General features: G+C 52.9%; 8 protein-coding genes across 27 annotated transcripts in view; 4 read left to right on the forward strand and 4 right to left on the reverse strand.

Annotated features, from left to right (window-relative positions):
* Nucleotides 1-4,158, reverse strand: part of PPTG_22501 — a gene marked incomplete at its 3' end in the record, with an annotated part of 22,027 nt that extends 17,869 nt beyond the window's left edge. Inside the window, exon 1 of one of the 2 annotated variants that reach the window (XM_008904353.1) lies at nucleotides 18-4,158. In XM_008904353.1, coding sequence (XP_008902601.1) covers nucleotides 18-3,473 — 3,456 coding nt within the window. In that variant the 5' untranslated portion in view covers nucleotides 3,474-4,158. The remainder of the gene's footprint in view (nucleotides 1-17) is intronic. The other variant, XM_008904354.1, reaches the window with a different exon arrangement.
* Nucleotides 3,535-7,753, forward strand: PPTG_09322. 2 transcript variants are annotated; one of them, XM_008904227.1, is made up of 10 exons: nucleotides 3,535-5,095; nucleotides 5,162-5,209; nucleotides 5,278-5,425; nucleotides 5,500-5,534; nucleotides 5,603-5,714; nucleotides 5,779-6,447; nucleotides 6,518-6,666; nucleotides 6,748-6,893; nucleotides 6,972-7,032; nucleotides 7,109-7,753. In XM_008904227.1, exons 1-10 carry the CDS (start codon nucleotides 4,517-4,519, stop codon nucleotides 7,292-7,294), a joined length of 2,133 nt encoding a protein of 710 aa, XP_008902475.1. In that variant the 5' UTR covers nucleotides 3,535-4,516; the 3' UTR covers nucleotides 7,295-7,753. The 2 variants fall into 2 exon arrangements, with proteins under 2 accessions (XP_008902475.1, XP_008902476.1); XM_008904228.1 differs by having other exon boundaries at nucleotides 3,535-5,209.
* On the reverse strand, nucleotides 6,630-8,418 carry PPTG_09323 (hypothetical protein). Its single transcript, XM_008904229.1, has 2 exons — nucleotides 7,841-8,418; nucleotides 6,630-7,766 (listed from the first exon to the last, which is right to left on the reverse strand). Exons 1-2 carry the CDS (start codon nucleotides 8,374-8,376, stop codon nucleotides 7,670-7,672), a joined length of 633 nt encoding a protein of 210 aa, XP_008902477.1. The 5' UTR covers nucleotides 8,377-8,418; the 3' UTR covers nucleotides 6,630-7,669.
* Nucleotides 8,419-8,557: 139 nt separating this feature from the next.
* PPTG_09324 lies at nucleotides 8,558-9,517 on the forward strand. 2 transcript variants are annotated; one of them, XM_008904230.1, is made up of 4 exons: nucleotides 8,558-8,675; nucleotides 8,748-8,804; nucleotides 8,872-8,901; nucleotides 8,973-9,517. In XM_008904230.1, the coding sequence occupies exons 1-4, from the start codon at nucleotides 8,595-8,597 to the stop codon at nucleotides 9,411-9,413; spliced, it is 609 nt and encodes a 202-aa protein (XP_008902478.1). In that variant the 5' UTR covers nucleotides 8,558-8,594; the 3' UTR covers nucleotides 9,414-9,517. The 2 variants fall into 2 exon arrangements, with proteins under 2 accessions (XP_008902478.1, XP_008902479.1); XM_008904231.1 differs by having other exon boundaries at nucleotides 8,558-8,804.
* Nucleotides 9,518-9,780: 263 nt separating this feature from the next.
* PPTG_09325 (hypothetical protein) lies at nucleotides 9,781-14,951 on the forward strand. 16 transcript variants are annotated; one of them, XM_008904242.1, is made up of 9 exons: nucleotides 9,781-10,487; nucleotides 10,566-10,734; nucleotides 10,824-11,185; nucleotides 11,282-11,414; nucleotides 11,484-11,977; nucleotides 12,051-12,121; nucleotides 12,195-12,487; nucleotides 12,562-12,682; nucleotides 12,752-14,951. In XM_008904242.1, exons 3-9 carry the CDS (start codon nucleotides 10,825-10,827, stop codon nucleotides 12,836-12,838), a joined length of 1,560 nt encoding a protein of 519 aa, XP_008902490.1. In that variant the 5' UTR covers nucleotides 9,781-10,487; nucleotides 10,566-10,734; nucleotide 10,824; the 3' UTR covers nucleotides 12,839-14,951. The 16 variants fall into 16 exon arrangements, with proteins under 16 accessions (XP_008902490.1, XP_008902481.1, XP_008902482.1 ...); XM_008904233.1 differs by having other exon boundaries at nucleotides 10,566-10,673; XM_008904234.1 differs by having other exon boundaries at nucleotides 10,566-10,673; nucleotides 11,297-11,414.
* PPTG_09326 (tryptophan-tRNA ligase) lies at nucleotides 12,466-14,968 on the reverse strand. Its single transcript, XM_008904248.1, has 2 exons — nucleotides 13,598-14,968; nucleotides 12,466-13,513 (listed from the first exon to the last, which is right to left on the reverse strand). Exons 1-2 carry the CDS (start codon nucleotides 14,935-14,937, stop codon nucleotides 13,240-13,242), a joined length of 1,614 nt encoding a protein of 537 aa, XP_008902496.1. The 5' UTR covers nucleotides 14,938-14,968; the 3' UTR covers nucleotides 12,466-13,239.
* A 36-nt stretch (nucleotides 14,969-15,004) lies between these two features.
* On the reverse strand, nucleotides 15,005-16,237 carry PPTG_09327 (hypothetical protein). Its single transcript, XM_008904249.1, has one exon. It carries the CDS (start codon nucleotides 16,171-16,173, stop codon nucleotides 15,190-15,192), a length of 984 nt encoding a protein of 327 aa, XP_008902497.1. The 5' UTR covers nucleotides 16,174-16,237; the 3' UTR covers nucleotides 15,005-15,189.
* Nucleotides 16,238-16,339: 102 nt separating this feature from the next.
* PPTG_09328 lies at nucleotides 16,340-18,213 on the forward strand. Of its 2 annotated transcripts, XM_008904250.1 has the most exons (8): nucleotides 16,340-16,548; nucleotides 16,620-16,971; nucleotides 17,043-17,288; nucleotides 17,356-17,495; nucleotides 17,551-17,638; nucleotides 17,705-17,799; nucleotides 17,874-17,940; nucleotides 18,007-18,213. In XM_008904250.1, the coding sequence occupies exons 1-8, from the start codon at nucleotides 16,385-16,387 to the stop codon at nucleotides 18,106-18,108; spliced, it is 1,254 nt and encodes a 417-aa protein (XP_008902498.1). In that variant the 5' UTR covers nucleotides 16,340-16,384; the 3' UTR covers nucleotides 18,109-18,213. The 2 variants fall into 2 exon arrangements, with proteins under 2 accessions (XP_008902498.1, XP_008902499.1); XM_008904251.1 differs by having other exon boundaries at nucleotides 16,340-16,971.
* Nucleotides 18,214-18,218: the final 5 nt, after the last annotated feature.

Raw genomic sequence — 18,218 nt, forward strand, 5'->3', positions numbered from 1 at the left:
TTGTTCCAGATATTCACTCGACCGTCAGAATCAACTCCAAAGATCGGGGCGTTGGCAGTGTCAATCAAGCGGATATACTCCTGTTCCTGAGCAATACGTTCCGTGATATCTTGGCCGATTCCAGTTACACCGAAGATCTGTCCCAGCTCGTCGTATCGAGGGGTGGCATTCAACAGAATCTCAACTCTTCGTCCAGTCTTCGTGATGAGAGGAAAATCGAAGTTCCCCGTTGGCTTTCCTTCAAGAGCTTTTCGCAAGTTAAAGTTGACTTCATCGCGGTGATCCTCCGCAACAAAACGGTTCACCAGATCTTGCCCCATCACTTCCTCGGACGAAAACTGAGTTATCTCCGCTACCTTCAGATTCCAAATGTTCACTAGTCCGTCCTGATCCACACCAAAGATTGGGGCATTGGCCGAGTGAATCATCCGGTTCTTTTCTTTCTCTTGCGCCATTCGCACGGTGATATCCTGGCCAATTCCCACCATTCCCATCACCTCACCCTGTTCATTGTATCTAGGAGTAGCGTTCAGCAAGATTTCCACACGACGGCCGGCCTTCGTAATCAATGGGAACTCAAAATTGGCCGTTTCGACGTCCTCGAAAGCCTTCTCCAACACGCTACGCACAGGCACCTTATACTCCTCGGAAATGAATTCGGCAACTAGATCCTTGCCCAGCACTTCTGCATTTGTGTATTGAGTGATCTCTGCCGCCTTCCTGTTCCAAATGTTCACACGTCCATTGATATCCACACCGAAGATCGGAGCGTTGGCTGTATCGATTAGTCTCAAATATTCTTGCTCTTGTGCAATACGGTCTGTAATGTCTTGCCCGATGCCGACCATGCCGATCACAGCGCCGTGCTCATTGTATCGCGGCGTGGCATTCAACAGAATCTCCACACGACGGCCAGCCTTCGTGATAAGCGGGAACTCGAAGTTCGCCGTCTCCACACCATTCAGCGCCTCAGACAACACATTGCTCACTGCCTCCTGGTAGTCCTTCGTGATGTACTTCTCCACCAGTTTCTCGCCCATTACTGCATCCGTCGTGTACTGCATGATCTCTGCAGCCTTCTTGTTCCAGATATTCACTCGACCGTCAGAATCAACTCCAAAGATCGGGGCGTTGGCAGTGTCAATCAAGCGGATATACTCCTGTTCCTGAGCAATGCGTTCCGTGATATCTTGGCCGATCCCCATCACACCGAAGATCTGCCCCAGCTCGTCGTATCGAGGGGTGGCATTCAGCAGGATTTCGACTCGCCGCCCAGTCTTAGTTATAATAGGGAAATCGAAGTTACCAGTTTGCTCTCCTTGAAGAGCCTTCCGCAGCAATAACCCGACTGATTCGCGGTGGTCTTCAGCAACAAACAGATTTACCAGATCCTTTCCCATTATTTCTCGAGACGAGAACTGGGTTATCTCGGCCACCTTTAGGTTCCAAATATTCACCCGTCCGTCCTGATCCACACCAAAAATCGGAGCATTTGCCGAGTGGATAAGGCGATTGGTCTCCTTCTCCTGAGCCATACGAATCGTAATATCCTGGCCGATACCAACAACACCCATCACGACGCCCTTCTCATTGTAGCGCGGGGTGGCGTTCAACAGAATCTCAACGCGACGGCCGTCCTTGGTGTTAAGGGGGAACTCGAAGTTGGCGGTTTCTTGCCCCTTCAGTGCCGCAGATAACACTGCCCACACTGCCTCCCGGAAATCCTCCGGAATAAAGTTTTCGACCAAGTTTACTCCAAGTACCTCTTCGTTCGAGTACTGTGTCGTACCTGCAGCTTTGCGGTTCCAGATATTTACACACCCATTCTCGTCCACCCCGAAGATTGGCGCATTAGCAGTATCGATTAAACGGGTGTACTCCTGCTCTTGAGCACGTCTGTCGGTGATGTCCTGGCCAATTCCCACGGCGCCGCAAATGTTGCCGAAATGATCGTACTTTGGCGTAGCGTTCAGCAGAATATCCAATCGCCGTCCACTCTTCGTGATCAATGGAAAGTCAAAGTTTGCTGTCCCTTCGCCCTCCAAAGCCTTCGATAACACCTTGCCGACGGCATCACGATAGTCCTCAGATATGAACTTGAAGATTTTCTGGCCAATGGTGTCTTCGTTTGTGTAGTCTGTAATCGCTGCCGCCTTCTTATTCCAAATGATCACTTCGCCGTTGCAGTCAACACCGAAGATGGGGGCATTGGCGGTATCGATCAGTCGGCTGTACTCCTTCTCCTGGATAATACGGTCCGTTATATCCTGTCCAATTCCGACAACACCCACGAGGTGTCCTGTATGATCGTAGCGCGGTGTAGCGTTCAGCAGAAGCTCCACTTTTCGGCCAGTCTTGGTGACCAAGGGGAACTCAAAGTTCGCCGTCTCAATTCCCTGAAACGCTCTCTGAAATACTGCAGCCACTTCTGACCGAAATTTTTCCGAGATGAGAGTATCAACCAGATCCACGCCCATAACTTCTTCGGGTGCGTACTCACTGATTTGCGCCGCCTTGGCGTTAAAGATCACCACGCGACCCTCCGTATCCACACCAAAGATCGGCGCATTGGCCGTCTCGATCAGCTTCCTGTACTCCATCTCCTTGGTGTTTCGCTCTGTTACATCCTGTCCGATCGCAACAACTCCCATCACAGACCCCAGAGTATCAAATCTCGGCGTTAAGCACAACACAATCTCGACTCTTGATCCTCTTGCTGTCACCAAGGGCAGCTCAAAATCTGTACCTGGAATACCCGAGAGTGCCTGTTCAATCTTCTCCGAGACGATCTTCCGGAAACTCTTGTCCACGACAGGCAGCAGCGGCTCGCCCAGCATATCGACACTGGAATAGCCTGTCATAGACTCAGTCTTTGTGTTCCACACGGTGATATTTCCCTCTTTGTCCAGCTCGATAATGGGCGCGTTGGCCTGCATCATGACGGTGGCGTACTGTTTCTCCTGGATCGCCCACTCCGTCACGTCCTGGCCGACACCGTAGACGCCAACACACGTGCCATCCTCGGCCAACAGCGGTGTCATGTTGGTCAGCACTTCGGCGTTTCTCCCCGTGGTCGTGAGCAGCGGCACGCGTAGCTCCAGCACCGGCCTCTTGTCGGCCACGCAAGCGGCCACGACGGCTGTGATCTCGCTCTTGCGCTGTGCGCCGTACACGAAGTCGGAGATGGGGCGGCCCAGCACGCGTTCGGCCTGGAAGCCCGTGATATCGGCCAGCCGCTTGTTCCACACCGTCACGCAGCCGCTTACGTCCACGCCGACGGCGGGCGCGTTCGCGTCCAACAGGAGCTGCGCCAGCGCCTCCACTTGCGACCCGAAGCTCTGCGACGCGACCTTCTGCTGCTTGACCTCCACGACGTCCTGCTGCTGCGTCTCGGCCGCATTGTTGTCGAGCGAAGGCGCAGGGGAGGGCCCAGCGACCGCTCGTTGCGGCCGGGGCTTCTTGTGCTTCCCCATACTGCCAGTCGCCCTTCTCAAAGCTTATTCCTTAGTGGCGAGTGCGGGGGACGAAAGATCAAGAGTGCAGAGTCGCGGCGTGAAGGCGGAAACCGGTTGGAATATCGGTAAAGAGTTGCATAGTCGCGGAATCCGACCTGGCTCTGTGCGGTACTGTCCGACTGTTTTCGGATCATCTGTTGAAGTGTGCGGAGAAGCTTGAAGTGAGTCACATCTTTTTGCGAGATGTCTCGATTCGGAGCCTTTGAACGAGGAACAGCTATTACATGGTCAATGCCAGTCTATCGTAGACATTGCTGCCGCAGCCGCAGCCGTGGATAAGCCGGCAGCACTATCCGCGACGAGCGGCCCACACGTTCGCGCCGACTGAAGCAAGACAAGCAAAAACGGAGGACATGTTCGTGTGCATGAAGCGCTGATCTGTGGTGGCTGCCGTCCAAGTTCTGGCGTCCTCGCCTGTCGCAATTCGCGTGGGGCAGAAGATCCCCGCTGCCCATGAGCCCCTTCATCAAGATGATGATCGAGGAGCGCACTTGGAAGATCCCGCCTCGCGGCCTGATGAAGAGGAGTCCTACGTAATGTAAGTCCTGTAGTCGTGCTCCAGTAAGGACTCACATGCATGTACATACTGAACCTGTAGCTTATCCTGGACTGTGCAACTGGCCTGGTCTGAGTCAGACTCTGACCGGCGCAAGTCATGAGTGATCATTCCCGCGTTTTTTTTGGTGGACTCCCACAGTGACAGTGTGGGAGTCTCAAGTTGAGACTCTCCACTCGATCTCAGCGTGTAGGCACATGAACACAGCCAACAGAGGTGCTGTGCAGCGCTATGAGTTTGGACACCAATGCCGTTGGCATTTCTAGGTCGGCTAGCAACTGGTGCGCGCAGCTGGCGATGCTGGTCAAGGTGTGCTTGACCGTCAAGCAGTGCTTGACAAGCACAGACTACCTTCGAATCTGTCCGTTCTACCCTCCCATCCCCTACTACCACTCGAACCAATCAGAATCCTTCTCCACCGTTTTTTTCGTATCCAGTTGGAATCATGTCCGCGCTAGGGAATGTATCCTCGGCGCGCTCCGCCGCTGATCGCGAAGCTACCGACCGCTCGCTGCTAGATATGATGGACGAGGCGCAGCACCGCCTGCAACACCTTGAGATCTCATGCCGTCAGATTCTGTCCCCCACAGGCTCAGGTTTCGCCAGCCCTCCAAAGGCCGAGCCTTCTTTCTCAGACCCCAAAGTACTACAGCTACAGGTCGCGCATCTTCGAGCGCAGCTGCTGGCCGCAGTGACGCGCCGCGAAGACGAGGACGTGGCCTTCCGACAGGCGGCGCAGTATGCGACGGCCAAAGGTTCTGCCAACGGAGTCCTGCACGCGCTGTTCGACCAAGCCAGTGCCGGCAAGACGGTGGTGCTCAAGACGTACTTGGACACGGGCTCAATCCCCACGCGGGACGGACTGAGGCATTGGAAGCTGGATTTACGGACAATCCGCAACGAGGCGGGGGCTACGCTGCTTCACGTGGCTGTCGGGGTATCTACAGCGAGACAGAGCGTCAAGGTCAAGCTCGTTCACTTGCTGGTGGACAGAGTGGGCTTCGACCCGAACGTCCGGGACGTGGTGAGCGGCAGAGATTGTGTTTACTTCGACGTTCTATGTGCTGATGTATTGGCGTGGTGATGACAGTTTGGGCAGACGCCGCTGCATGTTTCAGCGATGGGAGGCTATCAAGAGGTGAATTCGGATTCAAATTGAGTAGGTTGTAGCAGTGTGGCTAAATGATGGTGGATTGTGCCGGATAGGTGGTTCAAGCGTTGCTTGAGAGGGGAGCTGATCCACTAGCTCAGGACAGATCCGGTCTTACTGCGCTGTCACTTATTCGGACACTGTCGCGGCCGCCGGAGGAAGCCATGCAAACACTTGTGGATGCTGAACGCACGGCACTGCGCAGTACGGCGTACACTGTTTATTGTTGAGTGTGTGGTGCATTTTTGCTGACGGAATTGTGCATTTGACTGTATCAGGCATGGTCTCCAAGTCAGAATCGATTCCGCTATCTGTAAGTACTGTGTTTGTCTCCAGCAACGTGCTGGTTCTCATACTATGCTATGGCAATTCATACGACAGAAAGCGCTTGCGTCTGCTCTATTCCTCAGGGGACTGTCGCGGTTTACTTTGGAAACGCACTCGAATGCGTTTACGCGTCAGACTCGGGCATTGGTGAACACATTGTTAGAAGGTGATCTATCCTTAACTCATCTTCTTGTACGACTATCGTAACCGAGTGCGATGTTGTGTGTCAGGAAAAGAAGAAAATGTCGATTTTGATCGAGTACTTCAAGAGCGGGTCCCAGTGTTGTTTGATGTAGTGCCTGCTTGTCAAGTGGTTCGATTGGAGACAGTCTTTGCGAGCACTATTTACTGGGACGCGGATTTTGTTAGCGATCTCAAGATCGAGGCGGATGGTTATGGCATGTCGCTCATTTCGCCTACATTTGCCGCTGGAGCGCTTGCTGGCCCGTCGTGGGTTGGAGTGCTCTCGAAGCTGATACAAGGACTTAAGCTGGAAATGGCGGAACCGACACAAACTGACACCCAGTCGAACGACACACCGACACCAACTGACGAAGATGTGATCATGGGGAACACTACAGAGAATGCTGTGGTATCATCCCGCAAGTGGTCGATATCATCTTCCTCCTCGTCGCTCTCTATAGATTCTCGCTCTGCGTTGTGCTATGCTGATCAGACTACATACGTCGCCAAGACTCGAGACGTTTGGTACTATGCCGTCCTATTCAAGCCTTCGACGCACGCTTTCCCAGGAACTATCACGGTAACACCGGAGAGCAATGTTGCTGTCGCATCAGAGGATGCTTCCAAGTATTTTCCGTTGGAAGATCGCCTTGCGATCGGCCCCGCTGAATACTTTGCGGTCGATTACGACGCGCAGACTCGTGAGATCCAGCTGGGTGAGTTTAATGCTAACATAGGGCTCTAATGTTGAAGTATCTCAATTCATGTTCATAATTGTATTCGCAGATCGCAATTATGATGGAAAGGAGCCTGCGACTTTGAAGGCATATCTTACAGGAGCTTGCTCTTCTGGGCTACCTCCCTACGTTGCAGTCAAACGGATATGGGAACGAGAACCAGGCAATAAGTATGAAGACCAGATGAGCAGCGAGCAGGTTCGTTGCCATTTCATTGATAACGTGGGAACCCCCTTCATTAGATCTGATAATCTTGTCTGCTGTTTGTGTTGACCGTAGGAACTGTTCCAAGACTACCAGTTCCTGGATCCTGAAAGCGAGTATGAGGTGGCAATTAAGCTCGGTCCGATACCGAGCGGAAAAGAGGCAAGAGAAGTTGTTGCAGAGTGGAAACAAACTGCCAAGAAGTTGTTTGATTCACGGGAGTAAGCTTCAGATTTACTTTGCAGGCCACAATGGAGTCTTCGCCGCATTACTGACGCATGTGATCGTTGTTTGCGCAGATGCACATCTGGATTGCCGTGCTGTCAACATTATTGCCCACAACGCAGCGGCCACTCGTTGGTACGTGGCTGGTTGCTGTATGTCTACTTTGTGATAGTGCAACCACTTATGTATCGTTGTCTGTGGATGTTATCAGTGTTTGGGGACTCTTGCTGTAATCGGACAAGGTCTGGCTAAACGCCGTCTTGGACGTCCAACCTTTTCCAAACCTCTGAAACCTCGTGCCTCTCTTCAACGGCTTCAGGGTCGTTTCAGGGGAACGGAAGCGTGGCCTGGTTCACCGTCAAAAGTTTTACCTGTTGTGATGCCAAGCCCACCGTAAAACTCTGATTGTGAGCACCATCAAGTCTCCGTTTTACACTGCGACCATGACAACCGTTGACAAAAGCTGCCGTCTTCAGTAAAGCGATTGCCCAAAACAATGTGGTTGACGGGTAACAAGACCGCTTCAACACGACTTTTTGTCCCTGGGGGTTTCCAGTGCGCATTGATGATGCGACCCACAGCACCGCATATGGATACTCCCTGCATCAATGTACGCACCACTCGAATATGACACCATTGCACACTAAGCAGACCCAAGAAGGATTCAGATCACCACCAAGTCAGCCTTAGTGTATGCACACGCCCAATTAACCCCAAAAATAAGCAAAAACAGTCCTCATAACTTCGCCTGAATAATCTTCGACATCGTTCCTTACGAAGCCGTCGGTCGAATACCACGAATTCGCAACGACAGCTGAATGTCCTTCACCTGCAGCGTCACGCGCTTGCCGTGGATGGCACACAAGTTCCTGCGGTTAATAACGCAACAAATAGTAGAATCAGCCAACATATTCACCAACAACCGCTCGTATAGCCAACGTACGCGTCTTCGAAGGTGCGGACAAGGTACGTCTCGGCTGCTTCCTGTAGCGCCAGCAGTGCCTCAGCCTGCCAGCGGTAACCCACACCCGTGAACTCCGTCTGGATCTCTCTCACCACACGGGCGAAGGGAAGTTTTCGCAGCAGCAGCTTTGTGGAGCGCTGTAGCAATCGGATCTCCCGAAGCGCCACCTCGCCGGGCTTCCTCCTTCTCTTGACGGTCTGTGTTGCTGTGGTTGGGCTACTGGGACGTCGACGCGGTGGTGTGGCCTTGCGTTTGCGTCTCGGGGCAGTGGGGGTGGCGTGGATGGCGGCCTGACGCCCGACGGGAGCTACGGACGGTCGACGTGCTGGCAAATTAGGCGGAGGGGATGGTGTCGACACGGACGATGCGGATGACGTTGCAGCGGGAGGTCGGGCCGGCGCGGAGCCGGGTCTAGTAGCAGGAGAGTTCGGTGGCGTGGACACATCGGTGCCGCTGTCCGTGACGCTGCTGCTGGACGCGTCGCTCGCAGGCAACGCTGGTGGCGGCGACGACATGCCTGCGTCCTCCTGCAAAATGAAACGTGAATTCAAAAAGTTGAATTTGATGTGAATAATTTCGCTTTTATTCATCATGATGATTGGATGTGAGTTGAGAATATTGGATTAGCACAGCGAATCACATCAAAGTGACTTTGCCGATCCAAACCTGTCTAATCGAATTTGCCATTTGATAGCTGCGCATTCCCGCCAAAAATTCTAAGCAGAAAGAAACCATGTCGAGTCGTGAGGCGAGCAAGAAAGCGGCCAAGGAGCTGCTGGCGCTCTGCACTAAGGAGGGCGTCAAGATCCCGACGGTACGTGTGACAGCTAACCTACTGTCCACGTGTTTACAGCTCTCCTTTTAATATTGGTTCCCAATTGCACAGGACCCAGTGAATGCTGCCGTCGAAGCTGGCACGATGCTCAACGCCACGCGCGAGAATGTACGAGGCTGCAATCAATGCATTAATCTAGCGAATTAGTAGTCTAATATGCTGTGTTAATTATCAGGGCGAGTTCCAATTGGACGCAGCGCTGAAGGTGCGTCATACCATGGTTGTTATTATTGTGCCAATGATGCTGACTCCGCTGTGGTCTATTGCACCTCGCAGGAGATGATCAAGAAGTTTGGCGTAAAAGAATCGGCATCTCCCAAGAAGAAGGGAAAGACGGATGTTAAGACAGAGAAGAAGACTGGTCGTAAGCGTAAGAGCGCCGAAGTCAAGGACGAAGATGGTGACGACGCCGATGAGGACGAGAAGAAGACCAAGAAACCCCGTAAGAAGGCCGAGGCTACGTGCGAGGACAACCAGGCTTTGGCCGACGCCTTTGCTGAGCTCTCGGGCTTCGAGTTCAAGCGCGGCGAGAAGTTCAAAGGCGGCACGTGGTCCAAGGTGGCCAAGGCCATCCGAGACTGCGAGACGAAGCTCACATGCGGCAAAGACGCGCTTAAACTCAAGGGTGTAGGTAAATCATCTGCCGCTAAGATCGACGAGTTCCTCGAGACGGGTACTCTGGAGAAGCTCGAGGAGTATCGCGCCGGTAACATGTAACAACCTCGTCAATCATTTTCTAATAGTTGAAGTGCGTACTTAATGCACAAAGTCGAAATGCGGGGGTACGCCGAAGCGTAACCTGGATGGCTTCAGTGCTCTTATACATGCTTGTACAAGTAAGGAGCATCTTATTCGAATCAGATGCTATTGAAATGTAGGAAACTCAGATCCGGTCTGATTCGGCTGATTCCAAACAAAACATTAGGAATCAGCCGAATCAGACCGGATCTGAGTTTCCCTACATTTGAATAACAACATGCTCTTCAATTGTCAAGCATGCTCTTTTAACGGTGGAATTAGTCATTCAGCCCGAAAAAACCCATCCGTTTTTTATGTCGAAAAACCCCTTAGTTTTTATGGGGTTTCTGGGCTGTAAAAACGATCTTTCAATAGAAAAAAAGTGTTCGTGTGTCCCTTCCTGTGCGGACGCCTTCCCGGCCGCAGTCTTCCGTCTCTGTGACTTTGGGACTCAAGTGCGGACGCCTTCCTGTCCGCAGTCTTCCGCCTGTGACTTTGGGGACTCCGTTGCGGTGTGAGGCACAGCCGCCTCTTCCTTCTTTTTTCTCAAAGTCTCAATATCAACAGCACTGCACCTTCCGCCGGCCCCGTTTGTCGTTTGGATTTTTGAACGAGAAGGAGCCACAGGCAACAGGCCGAGCAAGGCAACGCGTACACACACTCTTCATTTGGCCAACCGAACCGCACGACACGGGGTTCATCGATTGTGATTCAGAACAGATTCATGCAACGGGGCGAAGTGGCAGTAGCAAGTGCCTACGAGACGCCCAGCAGCCACTTCGACGACAAGGAGTTCACAGACATGCCTGAGCATCGGTGGCCACCCCCGCCTCCTCCTCGTGCGGTGCTCACACCGCCGAGTCCGCCATCCGACGACCAAGAAAGGCATCACCAGTATCGCCACTCAGGAGTCCATCGGCACAACAACAAGAACAACAAGTTTAGAAAGCACAATCAGCCTTGCCTCAGGTTTGTGTCGGGGTATGGCTGCTCCTTTGGGGACAATTGCCGCTACTCACACGATCTCGGAGCTTACTACCCCGCCTACTACGAGTAAGGACGTATACAAGTGTTGATATGAAGTGGGAATATGACTAACTGATACTTTCTTGATTCTCTTTTTTTTTGCAGGACTACACGTTACGACGACCCTATTTGGTCTGGTGTATACGCTATGCCTCGACAAATGCATCAAAACTACCCGCAGCGACAGCATCCACGTCCTGTGAATCCTCCTCCGTAAGTGGTGCTTTCACTCGTGCCTATTTGCTCTGTCCTATCGTCGCTCACGTCTGCGCAGGTAGGTGGCTGTTCGCTACCTGCTAGATTGTGTCGGGCATCACACAATGGACACTCTGCTTACGTTTTCCATTGTTGTATCTTTTACAGGATGCCTAAACGTGATCCAGCTCGACCTTCCTCGCTGTTCGACTTGCCTCCGCAACGACAACGAGCTTCCTCGTTTGCAAACCACTTCAAGTCGCAGGACAACCAGTCCGATGAAGCTCCTGCTTTGCCTGGTGGGAAACTGTTGTTTAAGGATGCTGTCCTCAAGCAAAGCACGGTAAAGCCATCCGAACGTAAGCAGCACGTATCTACAACTTCTAAAGTTACTGAGGAGAGTGGATGCAACGACGAGCACAGGTATTCCGATGAAGAGACGATGACGCCAGAAAACGAGGAAGCTGACTCCAAACTTCAGACACCAATGTCGCAACAGAATCAGCGTCGCAAGAAGAATATGCGCCTGCGTAAGTGTGCATCAGGTGGCACAATGTCGAACCGCGATTCAGCGGAATTTTATCTCAATCGGAACTATTTATTGAATCAAGCCGACCGTGACGCAGATCTTATACGTGCAGAACAGCAGCTTCTGCTACGAGAGCAGCAGTACTACCGGCACCCTGTGAGTGCAGCGCAGCAGCTGCATTCAATGAGTCCGTCGTACACCCGATATCTAGCAGAGGAGCAATTTCACAGGTACAGCACTACCACCTCATTAGTTTTTGCTTAATGACGCTAATTCTCGTGCTCATAATGCTGATTTAGCAATCTCAGCAGACAAGCGGAAGCGTTTGTCGATTATGTTGACACGACGCTGGCCTTGATGGAAACGCATCAACAGCAGGCTATTGATTCCTTACAGGAGCTGGTGCGCTCCTTGTGGCCTGATGCTTTGATCGACATTTACGGATCAAGCTATACACAGCTTGCATTGCCAGTCAGCGACATCGACTGCGTGCTGGTTGCGCGTTCGTTGGCAGGAGAGCGACCGTTGGTGATTTTAGAGGCACTGGCGGCTGAGGTTGAGCGTCAGCCATGGACGAAGAAACTCGAGCTGCTTGGAAGTGCTAAAATCCCCGTTCTCAAGATGACGTACTCTCTCAATCCAACAGAACAAGACGTGCTGCTTGACCTTACATGCGGTCATTCTGTTGGCCACACTGGACTGGGCGCCCGAGACCTTATTTATTCGCTGCAAACAGAGATGCCAGCGTTGCGCCCTCTGGTGTTGATTTTGAAAAGCCACCTCGTCAACAACAGTAGGTGAAGGTACCGTATATCGTGCTTACTTGTCAGCACTAACTCGTGTCTTGCAACTGTTGTGGGCTGTAGACTTGAACTGCGCATTTACGGGTGGAATCTCGTCATACGTCCTGGTGATTTTGGTAGTTCGCTTTTTGCAGGTATGGCCAATGAATCTGCAAACGATCATAATCAATTTTGTACGAATGCTACTCACTGGTTTGCTGTCGATAGGCATGTGGCGACACCCACGTGAGATCGTTTGCGAGCAATACTGGCGGCAAAGTCCGCGGTGGAAATCGCAGAAGAAGCTACTCGGAGAACGCATCAGTGTCTGATTTTCCAGAAGAGCTGGCCTACGTCTCGAGTCTCAGCGATGCTGTAGTGCAACCAAAGTGGTGCTATACGTTTTCGCGTGGTGGACGCGTGACATGGTACACTGGGATCGGCAGTCTCTTGACGCTCTTTTTGGAAACGTACATCACGTTTGACTACCGACGATTCGGCATCTCCATCGAAAACGAAGGGTTCGTAAGCACAGTCCATTGAGTGTGATTATTACGAAAATTATAACGTGTTCTGAACTGCTGGCTGCTTGCAGAGATTTTTTCCTGCTCCCACTGGATAAAATAGTCCCCATGCAATGCTCGGTTGTCATCCCGTACGTCGCGGACCCGATTAAGCCTGGACGAAGCATTTGCAACTGCTTTCGCATGCACGAGGTGAGGCAATGCGCGTGTGTTCACATCTATAGCTTTGAGTCAGGCGCTTAATTTGTGTGTTGTTGCCAGGTAATCCAATCGTGGCTAGCGTTGTATCAAAACCTGGCAGCTGGAGTCCCAGTGGTAACGTGTATTGGAGCATCCCTGAGTCGTTGAACTCAATCTCAGATGATGAGCCAACGCGTTAAATTGCCAACTCTTGTCGGTGAAAGTGGAGGACGGCAGTGGGGCAGATGCAGCATGTATGTGTCCCTGTACCCGTGCCTTCATCTTCGTGCAGCAAGGCCGTCTCCTCCAAGATCACCGCTGCCACACTTCAGTTTTGGTTGTGCTTCCGAAGTAAATCTCCGCGTCTTGGTGATGTCGACAGTGTTGTAGTGCTTCAGTGGAATCCAAATCCGCGCTTTTTGAGCCCATACGCGTCTGCATGGCGAGGATACTCAACAGTAACTCATAAATACAAGACGCAGGCGCAAAAAGTGGCACTTGTTTCCATAGCACTGCTACGATAGCTGCAGTGTACGAGTTGGCCAAATACAACATGGAGCTAACGGTGCCTAAAACTCTAGGGGGCGCACGCTCATGAACTCAGACACCAGGTCGTCAGTGATGGCGGCACGACGCTTCTGGAAGTCCAGCGTGTACTCGGCCATGACATCGATCAGCTTCTGCTTCACCTCGCCCGACATCATGCGGCCGGCGCCGTACTCCCGACCAATGCGTTCAAGCTCCTCGTCGTCCTCAAGCATAAACGACAGGTACTGGTACGGAATATCGGCCTCCAAGTTGGCGCCGTACTTCTCGTGGTCGGCCTTGGTCTCACCTCCGCCGCTGTAAGTAAAGTAAATAAACGCCAAGGCAGTTAGATACCTGCACATCAACACACGAAGAGATAAAAAGTGACCCATAGCTTACCTGAAGGCGTACTTCTTGATCTTGTTGGCAATGTCTTCCGGCGAGTCCGAGATGTAGATGGTGGTGCTGGCCTTACTGGCGCTCATCTTGGTGGTGCTACCCTGTAGTGCCGGGAAAAACTTGGAGTGCATGGAAGCAGGCTTGAGGTAGCCAATGCGCGGCGCCACATCACGCGTCATGCGGAAGTATGGGTCCTGGTCAATGGCGTGAGGAATCAGGCAACGCAGACCCTTGCGTCCACCAAGCACCACGGGGAACGTCTCCGAGAAAGAAGGCACGGCTTGGACAGCTGGGAAGGCCGACTTGCCGATGTTGTCGGATCCAGTGAAGCCGAAGATGCCGCGCACCTGGTTGTACGTGACGCACTTCTGCACCTTGAGGATCTGAGGGTACATCTCCTTGATGTAGTCCGTGTTGGCGAAGATGAAGGTCTTCTTAACGTCAAAACCACAGGCAATGATGTCCTTGGCGTTCTCCCAGGCCATCACCTCGCTCTCCTCGAGTGTCTGGTCCTTGAACAGAAACTTTTCATCGTTTGTCAGCTGAATAACGAGAGGAACGTCGAACACCTTCTGCAACCAGGCCGTGAAGGTGAATGGGATCAAGTGACCCATGTGCAGACTGCCCGACGACGGGCCACGGCCAGTGTACAGGAAAAACTTCTCGCCCTTCTCATAGGCATCCAGGATCACGTCCAGATCACGGTGCGAAAAGAAGTAGCCGCGACGCAAGTAGCGGTGGGCCTTGTGGCCAGTGAGTCGCTCCATCCTCTCGACCATCTCGGGCGGGATCTTAGTGCTACCGAACTGCTCCACGAGCTTGTCGTAGTCCACACCGTCCTCCGCCTCGACATCCCACGGGGTCACGACCTGGGCGCCACTGGCCGCGCCCGAGCTCAGCACCTGATGCTGGAACTCGGCTTGGCGCAGCAGTAGCTCAGCGTCAGACGGAACGGCGGCGCTCTCGGCGGGCTTCGCGCTCTCACTGGGTTTGGCCTGCTTCTGTTTCTGCTTCTGCTTGCCGGCCTTGGAAGAGCCACCCGCGGCCTTCTTGGCCGCCTGCTCGGCCAGCTTCTTCTCCTTCTTGAGCTGGCTTTTGGACTTCTTGGGGGCCTCACCGTCGGCAGGAGCAGCGGACGGAGCAGCCTCCTTCTGCTTCTTGGGTTGCTGTGGAGGTGTATAGTCAGCACCCGTCAGCGTCTTAAACTCGGCCTTGAGCGCCAACAGCTCCTGAACTTTGGCAGTAATCGCCTCGGCGTTAGCCGCATCCTTGGCCGCCTTGAGCTCGCGGATGGCGTTGCCAGTGGCCACAATCTTGTCCGTCAACGCCTGCGCCTCCATAGTAATGTGGTGTGTTTGCGTATGGGGGCCATACAATTGGAAATCATTTGATGGCGAGTGAGGATTGGTGGAAAAGAAACTTTAATAACATGAGTCTGCACACATCACATATATTCATCTCAAGTTGATTCACAACAAATTGTTGTCAACAAGGCGGAGGTGTTGGCGAAGACCCCAATGGCCTGCAGGAAAGATCGATTATTACAACGCAAAGGCAGCCAGAGTGTTGGTCGTGTCTGTACGCTTCGTCTTTTACCACTTGGCACAGCGGTCCAGGATGTATGGGGTGAAGTACGTGATAAGCACGCTGGCACCGGCACGCAGCAGACCGAGGTGGGCCTCGCGCACCACAGCTTCAAGCGAGTTGGTGGAGTCACCGTAGTCCTTGACCATCTTGTACTCGCCTGACACGAGGTAGCACACAACAGGTACCATCTTCTTAGCGGCGAAGTTAGCCACGATATCCGAGTAGAAGAGCGACGGCTTAACGATGACACTGTCCGCGCCCTGCTGCACGTCGCGCTCGAACGCCAGTGCAGCATGGCTCGTGCTGCCCACGGGGTGCTGGTAGCGCTTGCGGTCTCCCTGGAACGTGGACTCGACGGCGTCGCGGAAGGGTGCATACATGACCGAGGCCTTCTTGGATGTGTAGGCCATGATAGACACGTGCTCGAAGCCGTTCTCGTTGTAGATCTTGCGGATGGCACCGATGCGGTTGTCCATCATGTCGGACGGGCAAACCATGTGCGCTCCAGCCTTGGCATAGGCCAGAGCGATGCTGCTGAGGCGCTCAAGAGTGCGCTCGTTGTCCAGCACTTGCTCGCCGTCCACTTCGCGAAGGATACCGCAGTGACCGTTGTCCGTGTATTCGCACATGCAGACGTCGCAAGCCACCATAAGCTCGGGAAGCGCCTTGCGCAGTGCCTTGGTGCACTTGATAACGGGCGTGGCCTCGTCGTCGGCCATGCAGCCGCGAGCGTCCTTGTCCTCCACGACACCAAAGAGCATAACGTTGGTCAGACCCTTGGCCATGAGGGCACGCAGATGGGCCACCAGCGAGGCGTAGTCGCCGTTAGGACCCTGGCCCCACTGCAGCTCCGGCTCGAGTCCGCGAATCGGCTTGTCTTCGCTTCGCAGCGTCACGAACAACGGGTACATGAGCTGCGACGGGTGCAAATGCGGCTCGCTCCAGGCGCGCTGCGCGGGGTGGTGCAGGCTAGAGTGGAGGAAGTTCATGGCCAGCAGAGGTTACTTGAGCACTGTCAGGAAACTTGGTGAATGAAACAAAGTTGCGCGTGCCATGAGCGGCTATGATGGGTAATTTACGAAGTATACATGTGTGTACACAGTTCATGTATACATGTAGGACTATAAAAGATATCGATCACATTTTTTGTATCTCCCATTGTGTCGCGCAGATTGCTGTGGCAGAGTTGAAGCTGATCTGATGGCAGCGGTGTTCGAGCGCGCAGCGGCGGAGCTCAAGGCGGCTAATGTAGCCGTGAGCGACACGCACAAGCTGCAGCTGTATGGACTGTTCAAGCAGGCGACAGTAGGTGACTGCAGCGTGGCAGCTCCTAGCGCCTTCCGTCCAGTAGAGCGCGCAAAATGGTCTGCACGAAATAGTCTGTTCTTTTAGAGCTAGTTCACAGCTTTTTAACTCATGCGTGTCATGGGTTTAGGGAGAGCTGGCGCAAGTTGAAAGGCACATCGCTCCAGGACGCCAAGCACCGGTACGTGCAGCTGGTTAAGACGCTGCTACCAAGTTTCCAAGCTGCAGTTGAAGAGCAGAAGGTTGTGGAGCCTCCAACTAAGGCTACACCCAGTACACGACCCAGACAAGAGGCTCCTGGACGCAGCTCGCAGCTGATGCAGCTGCTGCTGTATCTGGCGACCGGAGCCGCGCTCTTAGTCGCCATCAAGGTGGCACAGCCCTGGATATACGTCACGGCCGACGAGGAGCTGATGCAGAAGCTCTCACCACTACTGTGGTTCGCCCTGGGTTACCTTATCGTTATCGTGTTGAGGTCTAAGGTGCGGCTGGACTGTAAGGTATCTCAAATGTTTATTGGCTGAGCTGAAACCGTGTTCGGTTGATATGGTAGAGCTTTCCGTGGCCAGATAGACTGCAGGTCTCTTCTGTTGCGTCTACTGCACGCTTTCGAGGTAGCAGACGCCGCCGTCGGGCACCAGTGGAGTTGGATGTATTTCTTCGCAAGCATGGCGTCCAGGTCGTACGTCAGCCAGAGGAGGGATATAGTGTGCCGCGCTTGATGCTGGGGCTGCCAGAGGATCAGGACGCGTTCCAGTTTGGCGACCATAACGCCACGATTCCGTACACTGTAGAACAGGTTTGGATTTAGAGGAGACTGGAGTGTGTGGGTGACTAGGACTAATGCTTTATTCGGTGGATTACAGACTGCAGACGTGTACTACCGTAAATTCAAAGAGCCCTTACCAGACCCGGCCAGTCGCCTGTTGCACTCGATTGAAGTGATCGAGGAACGGCATCTGGATGAATACTGCGCCGTCTTTAAACGCCGACTGCTGCGATTCCGGTACAGAATCGATATGTGTGTCATTTGCGAATACGTTGACTAACTACTTCTGCAGGAACGAGGCCCCTTCTCTAATCAAGCGGTTTGCCAGCTCTGACTTCGTCGAGTACTTCGAAGACTCGCTGCTCGACAAGCAGAACCGCGTACGTTCATTATCCTCTAGTCTCTGGGTTGATACTCTCGGAATTTAACAAAGCCAATCTTGCCAGCTATTCTATGTATACGTCAAGAACGAGTCTTTCCAGTCGCTGGGTGTGCTGGAAGACTTCTCTGTGTACAAAGCTGACGCAAACAAGTCGCACTGGTGAGCGTGAACATGCTCGTTGTGAACTGTTAGCCACGTGTATCACCAACTTATGGTTCTCGTTGTTCGTATAGGACACATCTCCACCAATTCTGCCGTGTGCATATCACCAGTTCCTCCTTGTCGTTTTTCCGATCGCAGGTACGACACACGTATTAACATCTTTTCGCAGTAACGAAAACTAACTATTTATCTTATATTCTACAGATCGAGTCGTTTATTTCAAACTTCTATTGCAAGAACGCCCCCGACGCCAGAAGCTATCACCTCCAACGCATTACAGAGGAGTTCGGCCCACCTACCGAGTAAAGGTAGCATGTACGAGTTACTTCACTTGAAAATGTACTCGTGCCTCAATTTGTTCCTTTGACGGTTTCCAAACTTTCGTGAGGGGACACCATTTGTGCTGCTAATGATGT

Source organism: Phytophthora parasitica, assembly GCF_000247585.1.
Source record: "Phytophthora parasitica INRA-310 unplaced genomic scaffold supercont2.17, whole genome shotgun sequence".
In the NCBI taxonomy this organism is placed as follows: Eukaryota; Oomycota; class Peronosporomycetes; order Peronosporales; family Peronosporaceae; genus Phytophthora; species Phytophthora nicotianae.